Raw genomic sequence first — 22,071 nt, 5'->3', positions numbered from 1 at the left:
ACGCCCAGCCCACTTGCCTTTATGGGTTTGGGGGCCTCACCTCTGGCACTTACTCAGCACCTCTGCAGAAACCTCCTGAGGGCTTGGTTGGCTGAGTCACTTTCCACCTCGTGCACTTGGTGCCTTCCCACTCCTGCCCCTCCCTCTGCCCATGGGGCCTTGAGAGGCAGAGGCAGAAGCCTTGGGGTCGGTGGTCCTCAGCAGTGAGAGGGACCCCTTGGTCTGTGCTGGTCCCCCTGATCCCTGCTTGGCACGGCTCCACCTGAGGAAGTGGAACTTGGGGAGCTAGTTCCCTTTTTTTGTTTTGTTTCTGCCTCTTGGTTGCCATCATTGCAGTAAATGAGTCAAGCCTTAGTTGTTACATTCAGTTTGACGAGTTTCACCCCCACACAGTGATATTGGTATAGCAGTCAGTCATTTGGGCACAGTGCCGTTTTGGGAAAGCAGAAGGCCTGAGGGTCCCGTGGGGCACTTTACCAGCCAGGCCAGTTGGGGTACATTCATCGATTGTTTACAGAAACTGATTCTGGGGGGAGCCATTGTTCACAGGGCGGTCATCGCATTAAACGACACTGTAGACCTCCTTTAGAACGGCCTCACAGCCATGACTTGGCCTGGGCAGGAGGAAGGGGTTGAGCAGGCAGAGACACCCCAACTCTCACCTTCCTCAGACAGGTGCTCTGTGGACCCCGACTCTGGCAGGGCTGGCCCCACATCACGAGGGGTGCGACCTGTCCTCTCATGTGTGAAGGCCCTGGCCCTCCGACCTCAGGCTCTGACAGGCAGGACGGTGTTCTTGGGCTGGCCCGTGTGTGCCAGCCTGGTTCAGGGCGTGCCTGCCTCTCCATCCTCCCATGCACCCAGCAGGCTGTCTGTCGCTTGTGCCCCTGCTGCTCTGGGGCGAAGGACAGTTGATTTCCGAGTTGAGCTGACAAGCCTCGTGTGCTCCCTGGTTACGTTTCCCTTTGCCAGCATAGGGGCCTTTCTGGTGAGCATCCATGTGGCACAGAAACTCTTATTAGGGGCAGAAACAGTCTCCATGCAACTATATCATCTTCACAGGGGGTCCTGTTTACATGCCGCACTGGCAAATGGCCAAGCTGTTAGCCACAGCCCCACAAGTCAGTAACAAGAGGGTGGCACTTATTTGCTGGGGCTGGAGTGAGGAGAAGGAGGTGGGAGGACACGGGGCAGATAATCCTGCGGCCTTCTGCATGGGTCCAGCCGCCCATGTGCGAAGGTCCTCCTCCGTGATTGGTGAAGGACAGTCTCATTCGTGTTGGTGGAGGCCACACCTAATTCCATTCTGCCCCATTTAAGCAGGAGGAGCCATCACTGAGCTAGGCGGGTCCAGGAAGTCTCTACGTCCGGGACCCTCTTGGGCCAGAGGCAGCTCCTCAGCATTAATCCCCAGAGGTGGAGGGGCTCTCACCGGGCTTTTCATGGAAGCTGGGAGACCCCCGCTGGGCGCCTTGCCATTCCTGCCACACTGTGGGTGCCAGAGCTGTCCCTGCTCAGCAGCATGATGGGAAATTCTGCTCATGGGGATTTCTGTCAGTAGCTGAATAGGCCCATAATCCCTGCACCTCTTTTCTGTTTGGGTGGGAGTCAGAAAGGGCCAGAAGGAAAGTGGCCGTTCGTACCAAACCATGCTGTTTGCTCATTGGGAGACCAATGAGTTGTCCTTTATCAGCCGAAATCCAAGTTCCGAAATGCCAACCAGGGGCAGCCAGAGACAAGCGGAGCTTTCCGAGGACGGCAGCCTCAGGCCTGCTGTGCCCAGGGTTACACCAGGTGGAAGTGGGGCTGAGGGGCGGGCAGGCGCCGAGGCGTTTGTTTCCAGCGAGTACCCAGCGTTACCAGCTTCTCCCTTTACTAGGTGCTTCGTGGGGAAGACAGAGAGGCCCCTGAGTAAAACTTGTGCCTAAACGTTTAGTGGAAGGATTTGTTCCATGCCCCTGTACTTATCGATTGATTATCCCCACCTGTATGATTCAGTGGTGAAGTGGAAACACACAAAGATTTATTTTCTTGTTCTTCAGGTTTAAAGACGGCCGAAAAGATGACATTTGGCTTGTGGATGTGAGTATGTCGCTGTTCTGTGCTAGTTAACCACCCCCACCATTGTAAGTGTTACTTTTCTATCCTCCTCCACCCAAACACGTGCATTTAGTACCTACGTACGCTACCCAGTTCTGTTTTCTTAGCTAGTACTGTTTGTGTTTTATATAAAAATGAGCCCCAGGGCCTCACGTTGCTGGGAAGGAACCTGATTTAGATGAGGCTCCAGTGAGGTCAGCTTGTGGGTTCTGTCTGAGGGATTGTGGTCTGAGTTTCTGCTGCATTCACTCTCAGTGTTGTCATGTCGTCCGAGAGACGGTGTCCGTAATCAGTCATCTGACACCCAACATCAGATTTCATCTTAACAGGGAACAAAGTCACATTTTCACTTTCCTTTCCTCACTGCCAAGTTTGGAACATATCAGCCCTTACGGTGTGTGGGTGTGTTTCCAGCCTCAGTCACTAAGTAGAGTGGCAGCAGGTGAGCCAGAGTAACGGCCGCACAGAGCTGACACTTGGCCAGCCCAGGCCGTGGGCACGAGGCCCACGGTGAAACTCTGTCTCATGTGTGCTTGAAGATGCCCACAGTGTAGCGTTAACAAGTAGATAAGTCTGTTTCGTGGCGGTGCGGCACGCAGGCTGCCCCACCCTTCCACCTCACACCCAGTGCCGCCCGGTGGCGGTGATGGCGGAGAAGGAAGACCCGTGGTTTTAGTGCAGTCGGCCTGTCCTTCCCTCTGCCGAACCAGCCATCTTACTGGTCTCCGTGCTTCCCAGGGGTCACGCCTGAAGCAGCAAAGACACCTGCTGCGTTGGAGTGTTTGCAGGAGAACCAGACAGGTGGAAGTCGAGTATGTGGATGGGGTTTGGTGGTCTCGCTTTATGTACACCATGGACACACCGCTGGGGAACTAAGATGCTTTCACTGTAAATCGTGTATCTATTTAAAGATGTATCAGCAGTCGTTTAAAATACCCTAAAGTAGTGTCAACACTGAGGTGTGTGTGTGTGTGTTTGTCACTGTGTTAACCAATTTGAAAATTACATTTAGAGTTGTTTTTTGTCTAACACAGTTTATTATCAGATCACTTTGTCAAATAGATTCTTTAAAAATTAAGACTGGTATTCACGGTAGCACAGCGTTTTAGTGGTTGTTTTTGTTTTTGTTTCAACAAGTTTTATGCACCATGGTGTGGTCATTGTAAAAAGCTGGAACCGGTTTGGAATGAAGTTGGTGTTGAGATGAAAAGCATTGGTTCACCAGTTAAAGTTGGGAAGATGGATGCTACTTCCTACTCCAGTAAGCATTTGCTCGGTTCATTTCTCAACTGTTCTCCTAATGAAAATGTTTAAGTCATGCAAAGCAGTGTTCAAGGTAGGAGGAAGAAATACATATATATTTTTGGTCACATAAAATTAAAGGTATCTTAATTTAAGACTGTGCCTGATGAGTTAAATGAATTAACCATTGCACGTGTGATATGCCGAACACAGTAACCACAGCCTGCCAGCGATGCGTAAGCCATTGTTTCTGTTTTGAGTCCCCTGGAGATAATTAGGGCCCCGGGGCAACTGTAGGAGTTTGAGCATTGAACCTTTGGTGTTGCTGTGGGGATTAAACAGGAAAATTAGTTGTTTGAGTTGTCCGAGGTGGCACAGTTGGGGTGTAGATGGGAAGGTGAAGGGCGAGTTCAGTTAGGATGCGTGCAGGTGAGGATGCGGAGGGTATTGCCATGAGGGGGAATATTAGAGCAAAACCAGAGGATTGGCAGTGAACTTCTTAAGAACGTGCCAGAGAATAGACTTAAAGAAGGGTCGGCCAGCTGCAGCCCGTGGATAGAATCTGGCCACTGCCTGCTCCTGTAAGTGGCGCTTCATTGGAACAGAGCTTCGCTGGCCTGCGGCTGGTTTTGTGTCCCAGTGGCTGAGTGAGTAGTTGTAACAGACTGCACCCCCCACAAAGACCAAAACATCTGTGGCCCTTTACATAAAAAGGTTACCAATGCCCGTCTTAAAGATTTCAAAAAAGGTAGAATCAGGTGGGGAGAAAGATAAGTTACCATAGAAGTTTGGAAAGAGTGTGGCTTCAGAGAGTCTGAGTTCGAGCCCGGCTCGGCCTGCTGCCCTCGCTGTGCAGGACCAGAAGGTTCCTCGGCAGGCCCGGCGTCGGTACCGCGCTGCTGGGTTTCTGGTGTAGCGCCTCTCTCGCGGGTTACATCTGTAAAGCCTCCTCTAGTAGTCACTATGTTAATGAAGAAAGTGGGAGTTATTTTAGAAAGTCGGCATTGTGCTCTAGATGCAGTTTTGGAACAAGACAGACCATGTTTTCATCCCATCTCGGCCATGTCCTGTTTTTGCAGCTGCAGGAAGTGCTCAGTCTCTGGATTTTAGTTTTCTTGCCTGAAGATGGAAGAGTGCCAGTCCTCTCGACTGGGAGGATGGCATTGGTATTTCATATTCAGAGCCCTGGCCACAATGGCCAGAGCATTGTAAGGTGCTCAGGGGTAATGGCAGATTTTAAGGGCCCCTCAGGTGGGACAAAGTGTTTTGGATTTTTTGGTTGTCAGTTAAGAGCCATTACACCTTTTTGAGAAGGCTGATGACTTGCTACATTCCGGATGGAAAGAAGATAGAGAGGAGGGACAGAAGAATCAGGTTGACCGGATGCGTCTGGGCGGAGGGTGCGGGGGCCCAGACTTGGATGGCTGGCAGTGGAGTGAGGGGGACGCAGGAGGTCTCAGACACGGTCACGGGTGAAATCGCAGCCGCGATAGGTCAGCTCTGTGATGGGAGGAAGAACAGGTGGAAATACTAGTGCCAGATTCTTAGCATAGCTAGTGAACTACACCACCGCTGCTTATGTAGAGGAGAGTGCGACATTTAATTCCGTCTGATTTTCACGCTAGCAGCTGATTTGAATTTGCGGGACATGTTTTGCTTTACTGATGTCTGGGAACAGGAACTGGAGTGCAGACACGGTGTTAGAGCGGGAATACTGAGTTCCACAAGTGAGTTGTTGAAACTCGGAGGAGAAGAGACCCACGGCAGGAATTGTTGTAGACAGAGACGGAATAATACGCTTGAGTTGGCGTTTCTTGAAATAAGCTTTAAGCAAAGTTTAAGAAATTACTCCTTTCACCTGCTGTTCCCCAAAGTAAATCAACTGTGTCTTTGCTTTTATGTTGATTGCATATTCACACGTTCATGCATATAGTCCTTCATTTATTCAGTCAACAGTTAGCCAGTACTGCTCGTCAAGCCTTGCTCTGGTCTGTAGCAACCGAATAAGGACCAGCGCAAACCCCTGTAGTCTAATAGAGGGAGAAGGAGGAACCAACCAACAAGTGCAGTAAACCTTAAACATTCCATACTCTCGTGGTCTCTGGAATCATTCAGTGGAGTAATAAAGTGGGAAGGAATATGGGAATATAAAGACAGTAAGAAACACAGTTCCTGTGAATCAGTAAAAATCACAATGGCCGGACTACTCATTTGATGCTACAGTGATAGTTAATGGTGTATATCTGTCAAAAAATTTATACTATCTAATTCCTTGGTTTTTTCAGTATTTATTAAGTGGCACTATGATTGGAGAAAAATAGCAAAGACTTTTTTCTGAGTAGCTTAGAGAAGAAAGTATTTTAAATGCTGTGACTAAGAAACAATATTCTTATAGGTCTTAAGAATTCATATACAGTTTGTAGCTTTATTTTATGGTGGGACATTTATTCATTTCATATTTATGACCCACTAAGAGCTTTACATTTTGCCTCTGATAGTATAATTGTTACAGATTTTATTTTTTTGTACACTTACCATTGTGTTATACATTATGCTGAGTTAATGGGAGGAAATAACCTCCATAGCGGTTGCACTGGATGAGACAGAAATTGAGCATGCTACCTGAAGCACGCCTCCAGCTTCGGGGGGGGCACTGCTGTGTGCTGAGGACCTCCCTGTGCCCGGAGCTGTTCGCCTTCTGTCCTGTCCGCCTCGGATGCGGGCTGCTGACCCTCCACCCCCTCCTAGCCGGCACTCCAGCCTGCACAGCGAGGCTTGTGTGCAAATCTTGGGACTGCTGGAGACACAAACAGAGCGTATTGAAAAGCCGGTCTTGTGTTGAACGTGGTAGAGCAAGCATTCATTCAGCAGGCGTGTCATGAGTGCTCGGCATATTCCAGGACGTACCCCAGGCGTGGTCTAGGCATTGGTGTTAGGTTAGTGAGCAGAACAGACGGAAGTCTCTACTCGAGTGGAATTTGCATTCTAGTGGGGAGTGACAGGTGATAACCAAGGAACCTGAGTCAATTGTCTGGTATTGCTTAGTGTTTGCTGTCAGTGATGGATTTTTCATTTTATTGCAGCATCAAGGAGATGTTTTATGTGCTATGGAGAAAAAGATATTTATCTTGTTAGTACCTAAAAAAAGTGGAAGTATTCAAGAATGATTGTTTAGAGATTACAAATAGATTTTTGGCATGTAATTTTCAAAGTCTCCTGAAATACTTCAAGGCAGCGCCAGTGTAGACAGTTTAGTAAAACTTTGAACCAGAAAGGTAAAGAAATTGAATATTTCCTTTGAAGCCGGCTGCCAGCATGCTTCGTGTCTAACTTGTAAGGCACCAAAGGAGTGGCTGTTTAATGGTGTCGCCTCCATCCCCGTGGGCTGCTTCTCGGGCAATCTCAGAATCAGCATTTCTCAGGGTGCTGTCTGCATGCTGCCTGCATTCAGATTACTTGGGGTGCTCACCTAGATTCGGGTTCCAGAGGCCCATAGCAGCCCTACCACGAAAATCTCCGGTGCTGGGTGCTCAGAATCTGTGTTTGTACGTGGACTTCAGGTGATTCTGCTGTACACTTAAGTTGGAGAATCACCAAGTAAAGCAAGGTATTGTTTGGATGAATAGGTCCTCGAGGACTTTGGCTCGGGGTGGAATGGTTATTCAGTGATCAAGTGCAGGTAGCCCCTCGGTGTCTGGGTGTCTGGGGGGAGCGGCGCTGCGGTGCGTGGGAGTGTCTGCAGTTGCACGTGGTGCGGGGAAGGACTCTGCTAGACCTTGAACCAGAGAGGGGGAGCTGCCGCCATGTGTTTTGCCCTGTGTGTTTGCAGTTGTGCCCCAGAGTTCTTGATGCCTGGTTTTCATTAGTAATCTTATAAGCAGAGAACATTTAAACGTTGTGTAGTGTCCAGTGTAAGTTCACGTACTTATTTTAGCTTCTCTCTTTGTACATATCCCTTCAAAATTGAGTGCTAAAATTGTGCCTTGTTCGGAATTTAAAGTAGCTATGATGTTAACTGTAATGATGTATTGATTTTTCTTATGAATCCACTGAAATTCTGTGTATTCCTCAACTTAAGCATGACGTAGGTGAAGATCATGTTTTACCTCCCTTCCATGTGTACACTTGAAGTGGCATTGAGCCAGTAACGTTTCTGCTCTGATTCCTTGTCCACAGATTATCAGGCCCTTTGCTCAGTGACTGTACCTCAGGGTTGCTCACACTTGGCCTGTGGATATTTTGGGCCAGATGAGCTTTTCTTTGGGGGCAGAAGGAGCTTCCTGTGCGTTGTAGGACGTTCAGCAGCATCCCTGGCCTCGAACCACTGGACACCGGCAGCTCCATTGCTCCCCCAAGTGGTGACAACCCAGTGTGTCACCCGAACTTGCGGAGCAGCTCCGCAGGACAAGCCCCCCCTCCCACCCCCGGGGTGTTCCCTTTTATATCAGACACGTAGTGACGCCAAGGACTGAGAAAGTCGTGAACTTGAGCTGAAGAGGACTTCGGGTTGCGTTCAGCTCCTTCCTTCTCCTCCCCCCATTGTACAGTGGAAGCAGCAGAAGGTCCTTAGCAGTGAAATGACTGTGAGTGGTTTCGAACAGCAAAGTTGGAGGCAGAGTTGGGCCTGAATCTGAGCCCACTATGACCCACCTCTGTCTCTTCAAGGTGTTACCATTTCAAAGAGAAAACAGCGAAATAGGGGCTTCCCGGCTCACCTCAGTTTATGACTATTTTAAATGACAAAACTTAAGGGGAAGTTACTAATGTTACAAATGGGTTCTTCAATTTATGAAGGAGTCAGTCTTAGATTTCATTACAAACTGTTCTCTAATGAAAACAGAACAAAAAATAAAAATTCAGACTTGAGTTGCAGTCTCAGCCCTGCTACCTAATCAACACTTGATCTTAAAATGGTTACCAAATCTACCTAAGTATTAGTATTAGTATTATTATTTGAAAAACAACAACATTTTCTCTTCCCCCACAAAATTGTTTTAACATGTAGTTGAATGTCTCTTAAAGCCAATTAGAAGATACTCTACACGTGCTTATTCTAATGAGTGTCATCGGTACATAGAATTACCAGGAGATAATTACTCTGCGGTGAGATCAGGGTCAAGAAGAGACAGGAAATGCACTGTTGTCTGAGGGTCTCTGTGCGCCAGCTTCTCGGTGGGACTTTTTCTAGGGGCTCATGTTCGAGTCCCACCCACAGCCCGACCAGAGGTGGCTGTCTTCGGAGGGGCGGTGGTCAGAGAGGTGAAGAACTCTGCAGAGCCGCACGAATGGTAAATGGAGAAGCCGGAACCCTGACCTGGGTCCTTACACGCCTGTAATTCGTGCTTTGCTTCTGCGCTTGTTTTTGTGACGCCCGCATTTTCCTCTCTGGAAACCTAAGTGTGCAGTTGTAGGGGTCACTGCACTTGAAATTGTCAGGAATGGATGCTAATGTCCACGGAGCCTGGGGACTGCAGAGTGGGTGGCAGCACCCATCACCATCCTTGGATACCGACATCCGAGGCCACAGAAATGAAGTGATTTGGTTTGTGCATAAGTAAATTCCATGCCAACTTACATAAGGGGTTGCTAGTGGGCTGTGCCCTCTGTCCGGTCACTTACATTAGTCTTCACCTGTGGCAGTTCTAGTGAGTTCTGGTCGAAGGGAATGAGGGCTTGCGTTTACCTGCCTCTCGAGTTTGGGTCGGGAGGCATTAAGAATGAACTTGACCCGTATAATTTCCCTGAATCATTTCTGTTTTTTTCCTTTGAAGAAGGCAGTCTCCGAAACAGCAGTCTTCAGTTAGAATATACGAGGGCAGAAAATCTGAATACGAGATGGGCACTTGTATTTTAGGGCAGCAGTCGGTCTAAGGTCACGGGACAGTGTAGAGGCAGGACCTGTATCTTCAGGACCTGGGTCCCCCGCTCTGTCCCCTGCTGTCTGCGTTGCTTCTCCTGGGACCCACTTTCCGACCCCTGCACGTTTGAGAGGGACACGCGGGCTGACAAAGGAAGGTAGAGGGGTTTGGGGCGTTGTTTGCCACAAACTTGCTTTGTCGTTGTTCTTGTGTATTGGTGGGATTGATTGGAAATCAAAGCTTAACATCACTAAGGGGGCTGGTAAACCGGAACCCATGTGGAGAAGCAGTTTCCTTATACCCAGCTGTACCGAGAAAATACCGTGGAAATAGAAGAAAAGTAACCAGTGGAGAGATCATGTCAGTATATACAGTGTGCTTTAGGTGTACTAGGATAGTTGTATAAATACATTGTATATAGTCTAGACAGTGAGAATATTTAATTTTTTTCTTGTCCCAGTTGCCTTGGGTCTATCAAGTAATATAGGATTAATCTGCTGTTGCAATTTCTGTGATTCTTGAAGTCCTGGTTCTTGTTTGCTTGTTTTCGTTACTATTTCTTCTTTTCCTTAAAAAGATGCCACTGTAGCAACTATCTCGTTTTAACGTGAAGATTTCAGAATAATCTTTATGTCATTGAACTGATTTCTAGGTGATTACAGAAGCAGAAACTTCTAAAACCCATGGATGAAGTTGCTTTTAGTTCATGTATTGATGATAGAAGTTTAGTAATTTTACAGATGTGACTTATGTTTTCAGAATTAAAATGCAGTCTTTTAAGACTCAGAAACATTAAAGGAAGGGTGGGCCCCTTACCCTTTTATTTTTTTAAAGAAATATTTGGGCTGGAAATGAAGTCAAATGAGAAGTGAAACTATATGCCTGTGTTTATACATACATATTTTTTAAACAAAATTCTTTTTTAAATAAGTACTTTAGAGACAAAATTTTAAACTTTGGCACTTATTTCTTATTTTGTCATAATATTTTGTGTAGGCTATAAATTAGATTTATTAAGTAATTATTTTGTACAAGAATGTCATTTTTTTCTTTTTTGTGTGTTTATATTCTTTTTAGACTTAACACAGTATATCTGTATAAGTTTGTATAAATATATCTATATATTTTTAAGTTAAAAAGGTTCGTTTATTACCTAGTTCCTTATTTTAAAAAAATTTAGAATTATTTATTCTTTCTCTTATCAAGGCATTGCTTCAGAGTTTGGAGTTCGAGGTTATCCAACAATTAAGCTGTAAGTTGAGTGCTGTATGTTTATGTGCGTGTTTTCATTAGTTCGCTCTACTCGCTTTTTGCTGCACTAAGTCCCAGTAGCTGCCTGGAGGACTGGAGATGCGGCTCAGCAGCTCTTTCTGGGGGCCGCGCGCGCCCCGAGGAGAGGGACCGCCTCTTCCTGCTTTTCTGTGTGGGCACGAGTGTGTCCTCCACCGTGAGTGCGGCACGCGTGTGGCTGCTGCCGGCTCTGTGCGGGGGAGGTCTGCGCACGGTCAGTCCCGGCCGCCTTCCCGGGAGGAGCTCCAGTGTGTCCCCGATGGTGGGCGCCTGTCTCCTGGCACCTGCACTTTCCGTCATTGTGATAGACGTTTCTGCAGAGGTGAAAGAAACGGGATAGTGCACGTTCGAAGACATGGTGTGATAACTCTAAAGGGCTTATTACTTATAATCATCATAATACTGAATTTTCTTGGGAGTTTGATCCATATCTTTATCTGATAATGTGGGGAGGTTATTTTGAAATTTATTTTTATAATAAAGTAATTTTTTATTTCTTGGGTTTTGTGCTGACCTCCTACCTTCCCCTACTTTTGAAATGTTCACCGACCCTCCTTTACTTTCTTATGTTGTTGAGTGAACCATCCTTTCCATTCTTTATTTAATTATAGATGTTCTGTTTTCCTTTCACAGTTTTTAAAAAAAAATCTCAGTTGGACACATATTCATTGGTGGACTTTTAGAAAGTTATCTAATTTTCCAGAAGAGTGTTTTTATGCATTTTACTCTGTATTATTGGAGCATCTATCAAGTTATTATGATGTTGTAGTGCTTAAAATTTGTTTTGCCATTGCCAGATAGTTTAATTCTCTGACCTGGTACTTGCCTTTTAGAAGAGGAGAGTGAGAATTATAATGCTTTGACTGGTTCCTGACCCCGAATGTGTAGCTTGTTTATATTTAGAAGTCACAGATACAATGCAACTACCAAATACTGAGCAAATTATTTCATGTGATTTTAATAAAATATAGTCTTTTTCTTAATATTTTGAGTCACTGATCCCCTGACACCAGTCATCTGCTCTATATTATGTGGTTATAGTAGTTCCTCTAAATCTGTGAATTTACCATTCATATACTGTAAATTTATCTAACAGTAGTGATTAGTATTAAATAGTGAAACAGTTGAAATAATCCAAGCTTTTTCTTTGTTCTTTCTTTTTAAGATTAAAGGGGGACTTGGCATATAATTACAGAGGGCCACGGACTAAAGATGATATTATTGAGTTTGCTCACAGAGTGTCTGGGTAAGTTGTTACTGGGAAACGCGTTGTTATATGATACTGATATCTGAACATTAAACTTTTACAGATCATTGTTAAAGGATTTAGCCTGAACAAAACCTGTTTCTGTATTTGGAGAGAGGACACGGCGCTGTGCAGCACGTGTAAAGAGATCCTGTGAGGGGCGGGGCGCCCGTGACTTGGTTTCGCACTTGACATCCTCAGTTGAATCTCTGTGCTGCGTGGGAGACTGTGTCCCCAGTTTCTAATACCGTTTCAAAATCTGATTACGTCTGATAACTTCGTGAATCTTAATTTTTATTTTGTTGTAATTTTGCTTTTATACTACCTGGTTTACATCCATTTGTTTTTTTGTTACCTGACTTTAGAGTTTTATGCAGAAACCCCTCGACATTATTGTTCTGAATAGACCCGGGCTTTGAATCTGGGCCTGTGCTAAAGGAGAGTGATTTCAGATGGAGCTGAACACTCGCCCCGGTCGCTCAGCCATGGCCACGGGTCTCTGCCAACTGTGAGCTGGCACCGCACCTTTTGCCTCTTGGAACCTGTGTGCTTCCATACACATTTCCTATTGGTTTGAGTGCAGGGATTTTGCTCTTCAATCTACATCTCGCTGGGGTGTGTAGAAAGTTGGTATTCATAATTATTAAAGTGATTATGTGCAACTTTTTGCAGCAAACAAAAATCAAGCTAGCTTCACCTATATTGAGTTTGCAAGTACAGGCACTTCCTTATGAGCTTGACAGGATACAGTGATAGCTTGAAATGGCTTTAAGGCAGATTGAAATAGCGGAGTGGATTTTGGGGTGGCATGATGCTATCTGGCTTAGGTTGTTTGAGGGTAAGGCACAGAATTAGGAATGATCTTTGTGTATTAAAGTTTACAAAGCCTCTGTATTTTTACATTGACAGCATATTCCATTGTCTCTGTTTGCTTTGCAAATTAGTACATTTTGAGATAACTTTATATTCTATAAGGGGATTGTAGGTTATACTTTATTCCCCCATGATTTAGATTAGTCTCTCTGTTTTGGCCATTTTTAATGAGCTTCAGTTTAAGCTTAAGAAGGGCTTCTCCTGATGTAACCACGGGTGACTCCAGTGCAGTGAAATTGCAGGAGTCGGTTCTGGAGTTGCATCACTTAGCAGTTACCACCGAGCAGAGCAGGAACTGGGGTGGACTGACGCAACGTCACTGAGGAGTCGGGCGTCCTGAGAGGCGCTGCCTTTGCAAAATTGGTTTCCTTCCTTTTACAAATGGGGTGGAGTCAAAAATCCGATAACATAGGTCACGTTTAATAAAAGACTGCCTCTTTGTTTAGTTTTTAATAATTGGTAAGTGGTATGTTTTGTAATAACCTTCGATGTAGTTTATTTCTCAGTCTTGCTGGTTTGAAATATGCTTATATAATAAAGTCTTTGTACTATTTTGTTTTCCATTTCTGAGTTTCTTATGTACTGTTCTGGTTGCCATTTTTCATTCTATTTTTCCTGAAAAGAATAACATACTTATGAAAAATTTAGGTTTTAACCTCAATAAGGTATTTTAAAACTATGTAGCATTTAAATAGGCAGCATAAGGTATAAATATCCTTAATATAGTATCATAAACTCCTGGGATAGTATTTCACGGTGTGTTTGTGTGAATGATCTTTTGGGGAAAAAAAGACAATTCTCATGTGGATTGTTTTGTTTTGGCTGAGGACGCTAAATGAATGTTCTCACCTCTCAAAATATTTGCTAAGTTGGGACTCTCTAAAGGGGTGCATTTTCAACCTCATTGTTAAGCTGATGGATTACAGGTGGGTACTGTATGGGGGGTAGGAGTGGCCATGTGGTGTAGTTTTATGTATGTGGGTTGGGTGATGTACTTAGGTGCCGTTAATACAGTGTTTAAACTTGGAACCTTGAGACATAATAGGCTATCATATTAATAGGATTGATGTTGTCTGCCTTTAGTTCAAATACAAGTTCATTTTTTGTTTGTGTTTTTTTGAACAGAGCTCTGATTCGGCCGCTTCCAAGTCAGCAAATGTTTGAACATGTGCAGAGGAGACATCGTGTGTTTTTTGTTTATATAGGTGGAGAGTCACCCTTGAAGGTATCAAATGATTTTTTTTTTAATCCAAAACAACAGAGGTATTACAATCGAATGTTCTGTATGGGCAAAACTTCACCAGGACCTCAAACTTATTTCACTCTTGTTGGAAATACTTTAGTTCAATCTAAGTATTTTTAAAATACAAATACTGTCTCATATGCCCTTCATGGTGTTTGTCTTCCTGAAACAAAAGTGAACAGAGAGTGGGCAGCTGTCACCCACCTTGTTATTTCCTCTGTTGCCGATCTGGTTAAACATTTTAGTATTTGGAACCTTTGAGGCCGCACACTGCATTTTGAGTATAAATTTTTTAAAGGCAAAAACATGATTGTTTTAAATTCTTTTATGTGTGTTTTGTCTGTGTGTATGCACACCTCTCCCTGTGGTCATTAAGTCACGTTGATAAATATGAATTGAACTTTTGTTACATTTAGTAAACTGTATTTGGAGGAGTATGGGAGCTCCTAGTTATGGTCTTTTGCCATACAAACAGTTTAGTTCATCTTTCCACATGAAGGGACTTAAGGTAGCAGGTTGTATTGATAGTACCTAGTGAATGCTTTGACCTTGTCCTGATTGTTTAATGAGGAATGAATTTTGAGTTTAAAGGTACCACCTTTGTTTGTGTTTTCACAGGAGAAATACATAGATGCTGCTTCAGAATTAATTGTATACACATACTTCTTTTCTGCCTCGGAGGATGTGGTTCCTGAGGTAATATTTAAAAGTAGATTTTAATAGCTTTTATTTTTAAAGTACTTGATTTTGTCTACAAGATTTATTAACTGCGATAGGTGTGGAAACAGTAAACATATTTGCCCTGTTCTACTGATATGATTGCTTCTTGTAAATAAGCAAATATCACTTGGTTGCTAGCATTTAGAGATTATTATTACATTAGTACTTCTTTTTTTCTCTTTAAAATCATAGCAGTAGTGAGAGGTGATATTCATACCCTTAATAGATTTTTAAATAGTGGATTTACTTACGTGTCTCTGTAGAGAACCAGCCACTTCCTGTCCTCTAACCATGTGCCCTGCACTCTGCAGGTCCCGGGGGCGGCCGGTCATCAGACCCTTTGGGGCAGAGCCCCACTCTCCGGGCTGGAGGCCTGGGCTTCCCTTTAGTGTTGCGGGCGAGGTCCTCCGTTAGGTGTTTGGACTGAGAGGTGGTCCTTGGGAAAGGAGGCTGTAAGCAGTTTGTCAAGACTGCTGTAAAAAATAGAGGAGCAAGGTCATTGTAGGGATATGCAGATGCATTGGTCAGGAACTGTCCATCTGGGAAGAAAACATTTGAACTGGGACTCCGGTGACATGAAGAAGCCATGTACGGATCTGTGGCCAGAGTGAACCGGAAACAGGGAACAGTGCAGATGCCCAGGACCAAAGCACTCCTGGGTGCTGGGGGAACAGAGCAGTTGGCCGCTGAGGTTTTAATGCAGTGGGAGGAACCAGTAGGCAGGCAGAGACCCTCGGAGGCCCCCGGGTCACAGGCAGGTGTGGAATCGGCTGGAGCTGCTGCAGGACTTGGCCTCGGGCTCACTTTAAGAACAAGACTGTGCCTCGTGCAGAGTGAATTGGACTCGGGTGAGAGCAGATCCAGAGATCAGTTGGACTCTTGAAGTGATAGAGGGAGTTTGGGCTTGGAAGGGAGTAAGAGAATTGGGGGGAAGTGGAAGGGTTGTTGTGCTTTGGAGGTAGAAGTGTTTGAGCTTGCTGATCTGGAGGAAAAAGGAAAACTCGAGGGTGACTCATAGGTTTTTGGTTTGAACACCTGGGTTTCAAACCACAGACCTGAAAGATGCGGTGTTTTTATGATCTTGAGGCGATTGCAGAAGGAACAAGTTGGGGAATGAGGCGTATGATCGACAGTTTTGAATTGTTTACTCTAACTTGATTCATCATATTCAGCATCCAGGTAGAACAACCAAATACACAGTTGGGTGTAGGGTCTAGAGTTAAGGCTCTGTGAAGAAACTCCTTACACACCGATGCTGATTTGTAAGAAAGTAATAAGAGGGCCCGGGGTCAGAGGGTAGCAAAGGAAAGTGACAGGAAGTCGCCAGTCAGTGGGAGTGGCCAGTAGGCAGGAACCTCGCAGAGTGATCTGGATGAGTAGAGGCAAGTGACCATGTTTGTCCACGTGGAGGTTGGTGGTTTTAGGAGAAACATTCCAGAGTTGGGGGAGAGCGCCTCACTGGCGGTGTTTGCAAGAAGGCAGGGAGGACTTGAAGCCCCAACTACTGACTTCTTGCAGTCAGGTTTTACTGAGAAGGGGACCTGAGCAGTTTGGCCAGTAAATCAAGGAAGCTTTTCTTTGTAATCAATATAAGTTATGAAAATCTAAATCATTTTTTTCACAAAGATATGTCATACTACACATTCGATTACCTTTTGTTTATCGTATTTTAATGTTTAAGGATTTTGTTTTAAGAAGGTTACATAGTTACCTAGAGTATAGATTTAATGCTTCCTTTGACATGTATACAGAGGCTTGTCTTATAACTGCTCTAGAATGATTTTGAGCTTGGGAAGCTCCGACCACTTCCGGTTAGCTCAGATGCTCTTGGGTTTACTCAGTCGGGTTTCCGGGGCAGTTGGCAGCAGCCTGGGCCTGTGCGCTTACTTTTGATGGGGAGGGAGGGTGGGATGGGAGATCAGCCACACTTGCCGTCAGATTCTAAAGCAGATGCCTCAAAAGGTAACGAACCACTATTTTGGAATGTCTTAGGATGTCTTAACGTGATAGGAAGGCCTAGAATGGACGAGAACTAGAACTTGTAGTAGACCTTTGCCTGCTAAGCGCAGGGGGCGACCTGTATTAGAACAGGAACTTGCCGTGGCCCCCGCGTCTGCAAAGCTTTCCGCACAGCTTCCCTTGGGGTACACTGCAGGGCTGGCTGCCTCCCAGGCCCAGCACCACCTACGCGCACCCTGCTGGTCCTCAAGTGACACTCCTGTCGGATCCGGATCCGGATCCGTAACCTGGGACCCTGAGAGAGGGGGCGGGGCGGGGGGCACAGGCAGCGCTTGCTCAGGCAGACTTTGTGGTTGTGAGGTATTATTTTCATTAGTAGCCTTCTCAACCAGTTATTTTTTAGCTTTCTTTAATTATTCCTACAAATATAAATACTTGTCATCTCCTTTTTAGTTCTGAGTATGTGGCTGCCAAAGACTGCTGGAGAGAGTAATAGTCATTTCAGAATAATAGGATTTTTATTTCCATCAGGAACTCTCGGCTAAGGACAAAGCCCATGATTTTATATTCTTGGCATATTCTGAATTTTAATGTGTGGTCGCCCGAAGCTTCCTTGGCTTTACGACTAGTATCTATGAAAACATCAACAGGTGTGATAAAGAGATAGATGAATTAGGACAGTTCTGACTTGGGGATATTTGAAGATGGATAGAGAAGATTGTCAGGCAGACAGTTTACTGTCCCAGAAGATTGGAGTTTACAGGAACACAGGGAAAGAGGAGGGAGGTTCAGGGTCTGGTGGGCGCGTTACTTGGAGCGGGGGCATCCCTGTGCTTGAAGGCGGAGTCTCACCTGCCCCTGGAATAGCTATTGTCACGGCGCTGCAGCGCTTGCCCTTCAGCAGTGACGTGGCCAGATCCCTCAGTGTTGCCTGACACAGGCCCTGTCCCCTCCTCAGTCTTTGCAGGACAGCGTTTTTTATTTTCATTCTTATTTTACTAGTTACCTACTGATTCCTGTATTGGTTTGTTGACACTTTCAGTATTACCACACTCATGTAATACCCAGATTATATCTCTCTTGCTCTAATATTGATTTCCCTTCTATAATTTTACTGTTTTGAAATGATTACAGCACACATGTAAGAAGCAGCTACCTTCTGAATGAACCCCTTATTGTTAATTACCGTTGTAAGTTCCCATTTGTAAAGCACTTGACAATTCCAGCCTGATCTCACGTATGTTAGCTGACCCACCTCCTAACTCCCTGGGGAGGTGGGGTGCAGTGTGCTCAGTCCTCAGAGGAGGAAGCTGACTCCCTGGGCCAAGGGATGGCCTCCCCGCACAGCCCAGGAGTGGCCAGGGAGGACTTAAACCTGGCAGTGCTGAGTGACACCTTAGGCCCTGGCTTTGGGCCTCTTCACAGTGCTCTTATCCTTGACTTCCCAGGACAGCTCGGGCTGTGGTCAGCTCTGAGCCTATTCCACAGTCCATGCGAGGTGAGCAGGCGCGGTGGGAGGTGGGTATGTGAAGAGAGACCACGCCCGGTGCTTGGATGAACTTGGGGGATTCAGGGTTCTCTCTGTAACTGTGCATAACCATGTTGTTACTGTGAGGCTTTTTCAGCTTTCTGGTATCCTTTAATAATTTTGCAATCGTAGCTACCAGTTGAACAGTCTTCAGTGATGAGACTGCTTACATGTCTGATCTTTGCAGTACGTGACGCTGAGGGAGATGCCCGCCGTGCTGGTTTTCAAAGACGGGACTCACTTCGTTTACGACGGTGAGTTCCAGAGCTCAGCTCGGGTGGGAGTTTTTCCGTGAAAATGCCTGTTCGGGACTCCGGTGCCAGCGAACTGTCTAGTGAGTGTAACTGCTGTGTACAGCTGCCATTGGTCAGTTAAACGAGTGGCCCCTTTTTCTTACCCTGCAGCTTTAGTTTTTCCTGTCAGTGTTTTTTGTTTTGGGTCCTTTGGGGGTTTTCTTGGTCAGGTCATTTGCCTTGTTGAGAGAGGAATCTTATGCAATTTCTGTGTGTTACTTTAAAATATTCCAAGATTACTTTGTAAAAAGTACGTTTCAGACACACCAAAATGTGAAGAGATAGACACAGTAGTACCAACACCTGGTGTGTCCTTCCCTGCCGTCCTCTCTCCCTCCTCAACAGGAGTAGCTACTCTTCAGCACTTCCTCCTTGAAGCAAGTGTTCAGTCTGTTTTAAAAGTATTTTTATTGCACTTAACATAACTAATAGTAAACAGAACCCCAGAGCAGTCAGTCCCTGCAAACCTGCCCATCACCCAGGGCAGACTGTGGCTAAGCCTGTACCCGCATTTGCTTCAGCGAGCTCTGTTCTTTGTTGAAGTATCGAAAAGAAAACCTGATTGCATTTCATTATTGCATCTCTTAAAAAGCTGGACTTTTTTTGTTTAAGTAACCACATGCTATTATAGCACCTAACAAAATTAACAGTCATTCCTTGACATTATCCAGTACCTACTCCCTCGATTCTGAAATGGTACTCGGCAGGGCAGTGCCGCAAACTCGGAAGAGTCGTTCTGTGCCCTAGAGCTCTCGCATGTGCCGTGTTGGTGTAACACACACCCTGTAAGTGGAGTAGATGAAGTTAAGGTTATGATCCTGGCATTTCATGCACATTGCCAGAGTAGAACACACAGACATTCTGATAATTCTGTAATTACCAACTTTGTCTTGTTTTCCAGAGTACGAGGACGGTGACCTGTCATCTTGGATCAGCAGGGAGAGGTTTCAGAGTTACCTGACTGTGGACGGCTTCCTCTTGTATGAACTGGGAGACACGGGTACAAACATACACACAGCTCCCCGTCACCGGGCAGAATCTCTCCCCGATGGGTCACCTCAGTCTGATTCTGTAGCAAATGAATTTTAAGTTCTACGTAATAATTTCATTTCTTCTGTGGACCTGAATGCCAGTGCTCACTCGTGAGAATTTCCATTACCGTTACCGGAGCACACACCTGTGTCCGTGGGTCAGACTGAGCTAGGTAGGACTGACAGACAGGGCCGAGAGCCGCAGAGAAGAGAGCCTGGTCACAAAGAGAAACAGCCCGCCGGGCAGATACCCTCAGGAAGCTGATTTTTGGAGCAGGAGCCGAGGGGGACTCACCCCACCTTTAAAGCTTCACCCTGTGAGGGAACGTGGGTCCCAGACTGGCCTGGTTTCTGGCAGTTATGTGACCGAAAGCGACGGGCACAGCAGTGTGTATAGACGCAAAAGTGAAAGCTCTATGGAGCTCACTTTACGGTCTCCTAGTCGCAAACTGCAAAAATTTGGGGAAGCTGACCGTGTAAGTTTTAAGGAATGAATTGCAAATGAGAAATAAGTCCTGCTAATCATTGTCACATTTGTTCCCCTTCATAACATACAGTGAATAGGATGGAAGTCCAGTTTCAATTAAGAGAATGGGAAAACTAAACGCTGGGTGTTTTTTAGAACAAATATGGGCATAGAGCTTCCTCTTCCTGGTTTCCTGCCCTGGGATCTGACTAAGCCCACGAGGCAGAAGTGCCCCCGTGGGCCCTGCCCTGGCTTTGTGACTCTCGGGAGGGAGGCTGGCGCTGCTGCTGGTCCTCCCTGTGCACGTGCCGCGTCTGGCAGCGTCTCTGTCTCTGCTCCTGCTCCGAGGGAGGCGTGTGTCGGCCCAGCACTGGACTGCACGTGGACACTGTGCAGGAAGAGGCAGGGAGTGTAGGAATGCGGCCGTTTGCTTCCAGTGTAGTCACCACAGGAGACAGCGTGGCCTCCAGGTCATGGACCAGGCAGCTCTGGCTCTGCTCGGCTAAGCTGTCTCGCAGATTCACTCGGGACGAAGGTGCCATGGCGGCCAGTGTTCCCTCTGTGTGTTCACCGTGACCGCCCTGATCAGGTGTCCGGTCCGGCTGTGTCCCTGCTGTCATGGCCACGTCCCATCCGAGCACCACACGGACTCCTGAGTCTCGGTGTCTCTGACACTTCGTGTCTTTCCCAGAAGCCCCCGACCCCTGCCTGCCTGCCCCTCAGTTCCGCTCAGTCTCTCCGCAGCCTCACCGACTCTGCAGGGCCCCGAAGGCCTGTGTACCTTGTCTCAACGCCCCTCCCTGCTTCCGTTTGCATGGCAGTGCACAGCTAATTGATGTTGGTGCATCCAGCTGAGACTGGGCGTTGCTTCCTTAGGGAAATCTTTGACTGACCCTCAGACTACATTCACTGACGCTGACGCTCTGTAACACGTGTCGCGTTCCTTCAGAACTGTGAGGATGTGACCGCACACGTGTTCCTGGGTTTACCTTCCCTGCTGGCGCTGCTCTCCACAGGTGCAGAGCCGAGTCTGTGTTGCTCGCCACTGGGCCCCGGGGAACCAGCCCAGGGCTGGGGTGCGGCTTGGTGCTCGGCATTGTGAGAGTCACCTGTGAGAACTGGTTGTGTGGGCCCAGGGGAAGGTGCTCTGTGTGCTGTAGACGTTCTGAAAAAGGAAAAACAGGACAACAAAACTAAACACACTCTTGAAGCCCCTGGGGATTGAAGAAGCACAGCAGAAACCAAGCGCTGAATAGTAACTGAAATAATATTTCAAGAGAGGAAATGACTGCGAACTGACGTTTCCAGCTGAGGGGTGAAGGGGTTTTTGCTTCTGAGAAACCACTGAATCATTTTGGGCTGTGTGAAAAAACACAGATTTTGTATACACATAATGAAATATTCACTGTTGTTTATACCTTGGGGATGGGAGTTGGGAGGGAACTTACTACTTAGAGTCGACTTGCTGATTGGCTGTCCTGAGTATGACGTGTAAGATTGTTGAAATTAACTTGTGGAAGCAATGCTTACTAATTCCCAGATCACAGCTATAGCAGTAATTGACAGGTTTGTATAATGAGGGTTATTGAATTTACATGTCATTCTTAATTTCAGGAAAGCTTGTGGCTATTGCAGTTATTGATGAGAAAAACACATCAGTTGAACATACCAGGTACAGTGCCTTGAAATAGTTTTAAGCTTCCAATATCACCTAGTTCAGGCTTTGCATGGCTTCAGGTGGACCCAACGTGGCGTCTTTCCTGCGGCATTAGATACGGCAACAGATACTAGAACTGAGTAGTTGTGACACGTGACTCAAGTGCAAACGTGAAATATTCCCGTGTTTTCTTCTGCAGATTGAAGTCAGTTATTCAGGAAGTCGCCAGAGATTACAGAGATCAGTTCCACAGGTAGGTGCTGGCACTCGGGACAGTCCCTTCCTTTTTGTTGAACTGGTTTGCCATGTGGCGAACCAGGTGTACTGGGGCTTCCTCCTTTCCACGGCGGGTCCGAGCCGAAGGGAACTACAGCGTGTCGCCCTTCCACACGAACTGTCTGGACTCGAGGTTTGTTCACACGTCCCAGCAGCAAACGGGCATCACGCCTGCTCCTCGATGGGGTTGGGGGTGAGGGTGGCCGTGCCAAGGCGTGTGAGGTGGAGCGGTGTGGGCAGGCACAGGCCCGGTGGACCGGACGCTCACACGGGGACGCAGAGAGCGGCG

At 46.3% G+C, this 22,071-nt stretch overlaps 1 protein-coding gene across 3 annotated transcripts in view; it reads left to right on the top strand.

The window, feature by feature from the left end:
* The window catches only part of TMX3 (thioredoxin related transmembrane protein 3), a 34,342-nt gene that overhangs the window by 1,649 nt on the left and 10,622 nt on the right, over window positions 1-22,071 (top strand). The window contains exons 3-12 of one of the 3 annotated variants that reach the window (XM_037145487.2): window positions 2,043-2,082; window positions 3,238-3,361; window positions 10,407-10,452; window positions 11,656-11,736; window positions 13,735-13,834; window positions 14,471-14,548; window positions 18,247-18,313; window positions 19,254-19,352; window positions 21,464-21,521; window positions 21,706-21,759. In XM_037145487.2, the coding sequence (XP_037001382.2) occupies window positions 2,043-2,082; window positions 3,238-3,361; window positions 10,407-10,452; window positions 11,656-11,736; window positions 13,735-13,834; window positions 14,471-14,548; window positions 18,247-18,313; window positions 19,254-19,352; window positions 21,464-21,521; window positions 21,706-21,759 (747 nt within the window). Of the gene's footprint in view, window positions 1-2,042; window positions 2,127-3,237; window positions 3,362-10,406; window positions 10,453-11,655; window positions 11,737-13,734; window positions 13,835-14,470; window positions 14,549-18,246; window positions 18,314-19,253; window positions 19,353-21,463; window positions 21,522-21,705; window positions 21,761-22,071 lie in introns of those variants that run through there. The other 2 variants (XM_053664254.1, XM_053664253.1) reach the window with 2 other exon arrangements.

Source organism: Artibeus jamaicensis, unplaced genomic scaffold, assembly GCF_021234435.1.
Source record: "Artibeus jamaicensis isolate MK-2021 breed Jamaican fruit bat unplaced genomic scaffold, CSHL_Jam_final contig_354, whole genome shotgun sequence".
NCBI classification, from domain to species: domain Eukaryota; kingdom Metazoa; phylum Chordata; class Mammalia; order Chiroptera; family Phyllostomidae; genus Artibeus; species Artibeus jamaicensis.
The sequence above is the reverse complement of the archived record's forward strand: the minus strand, read 5'-3'. Positions and strand labels throughout refer to the sequence as shown.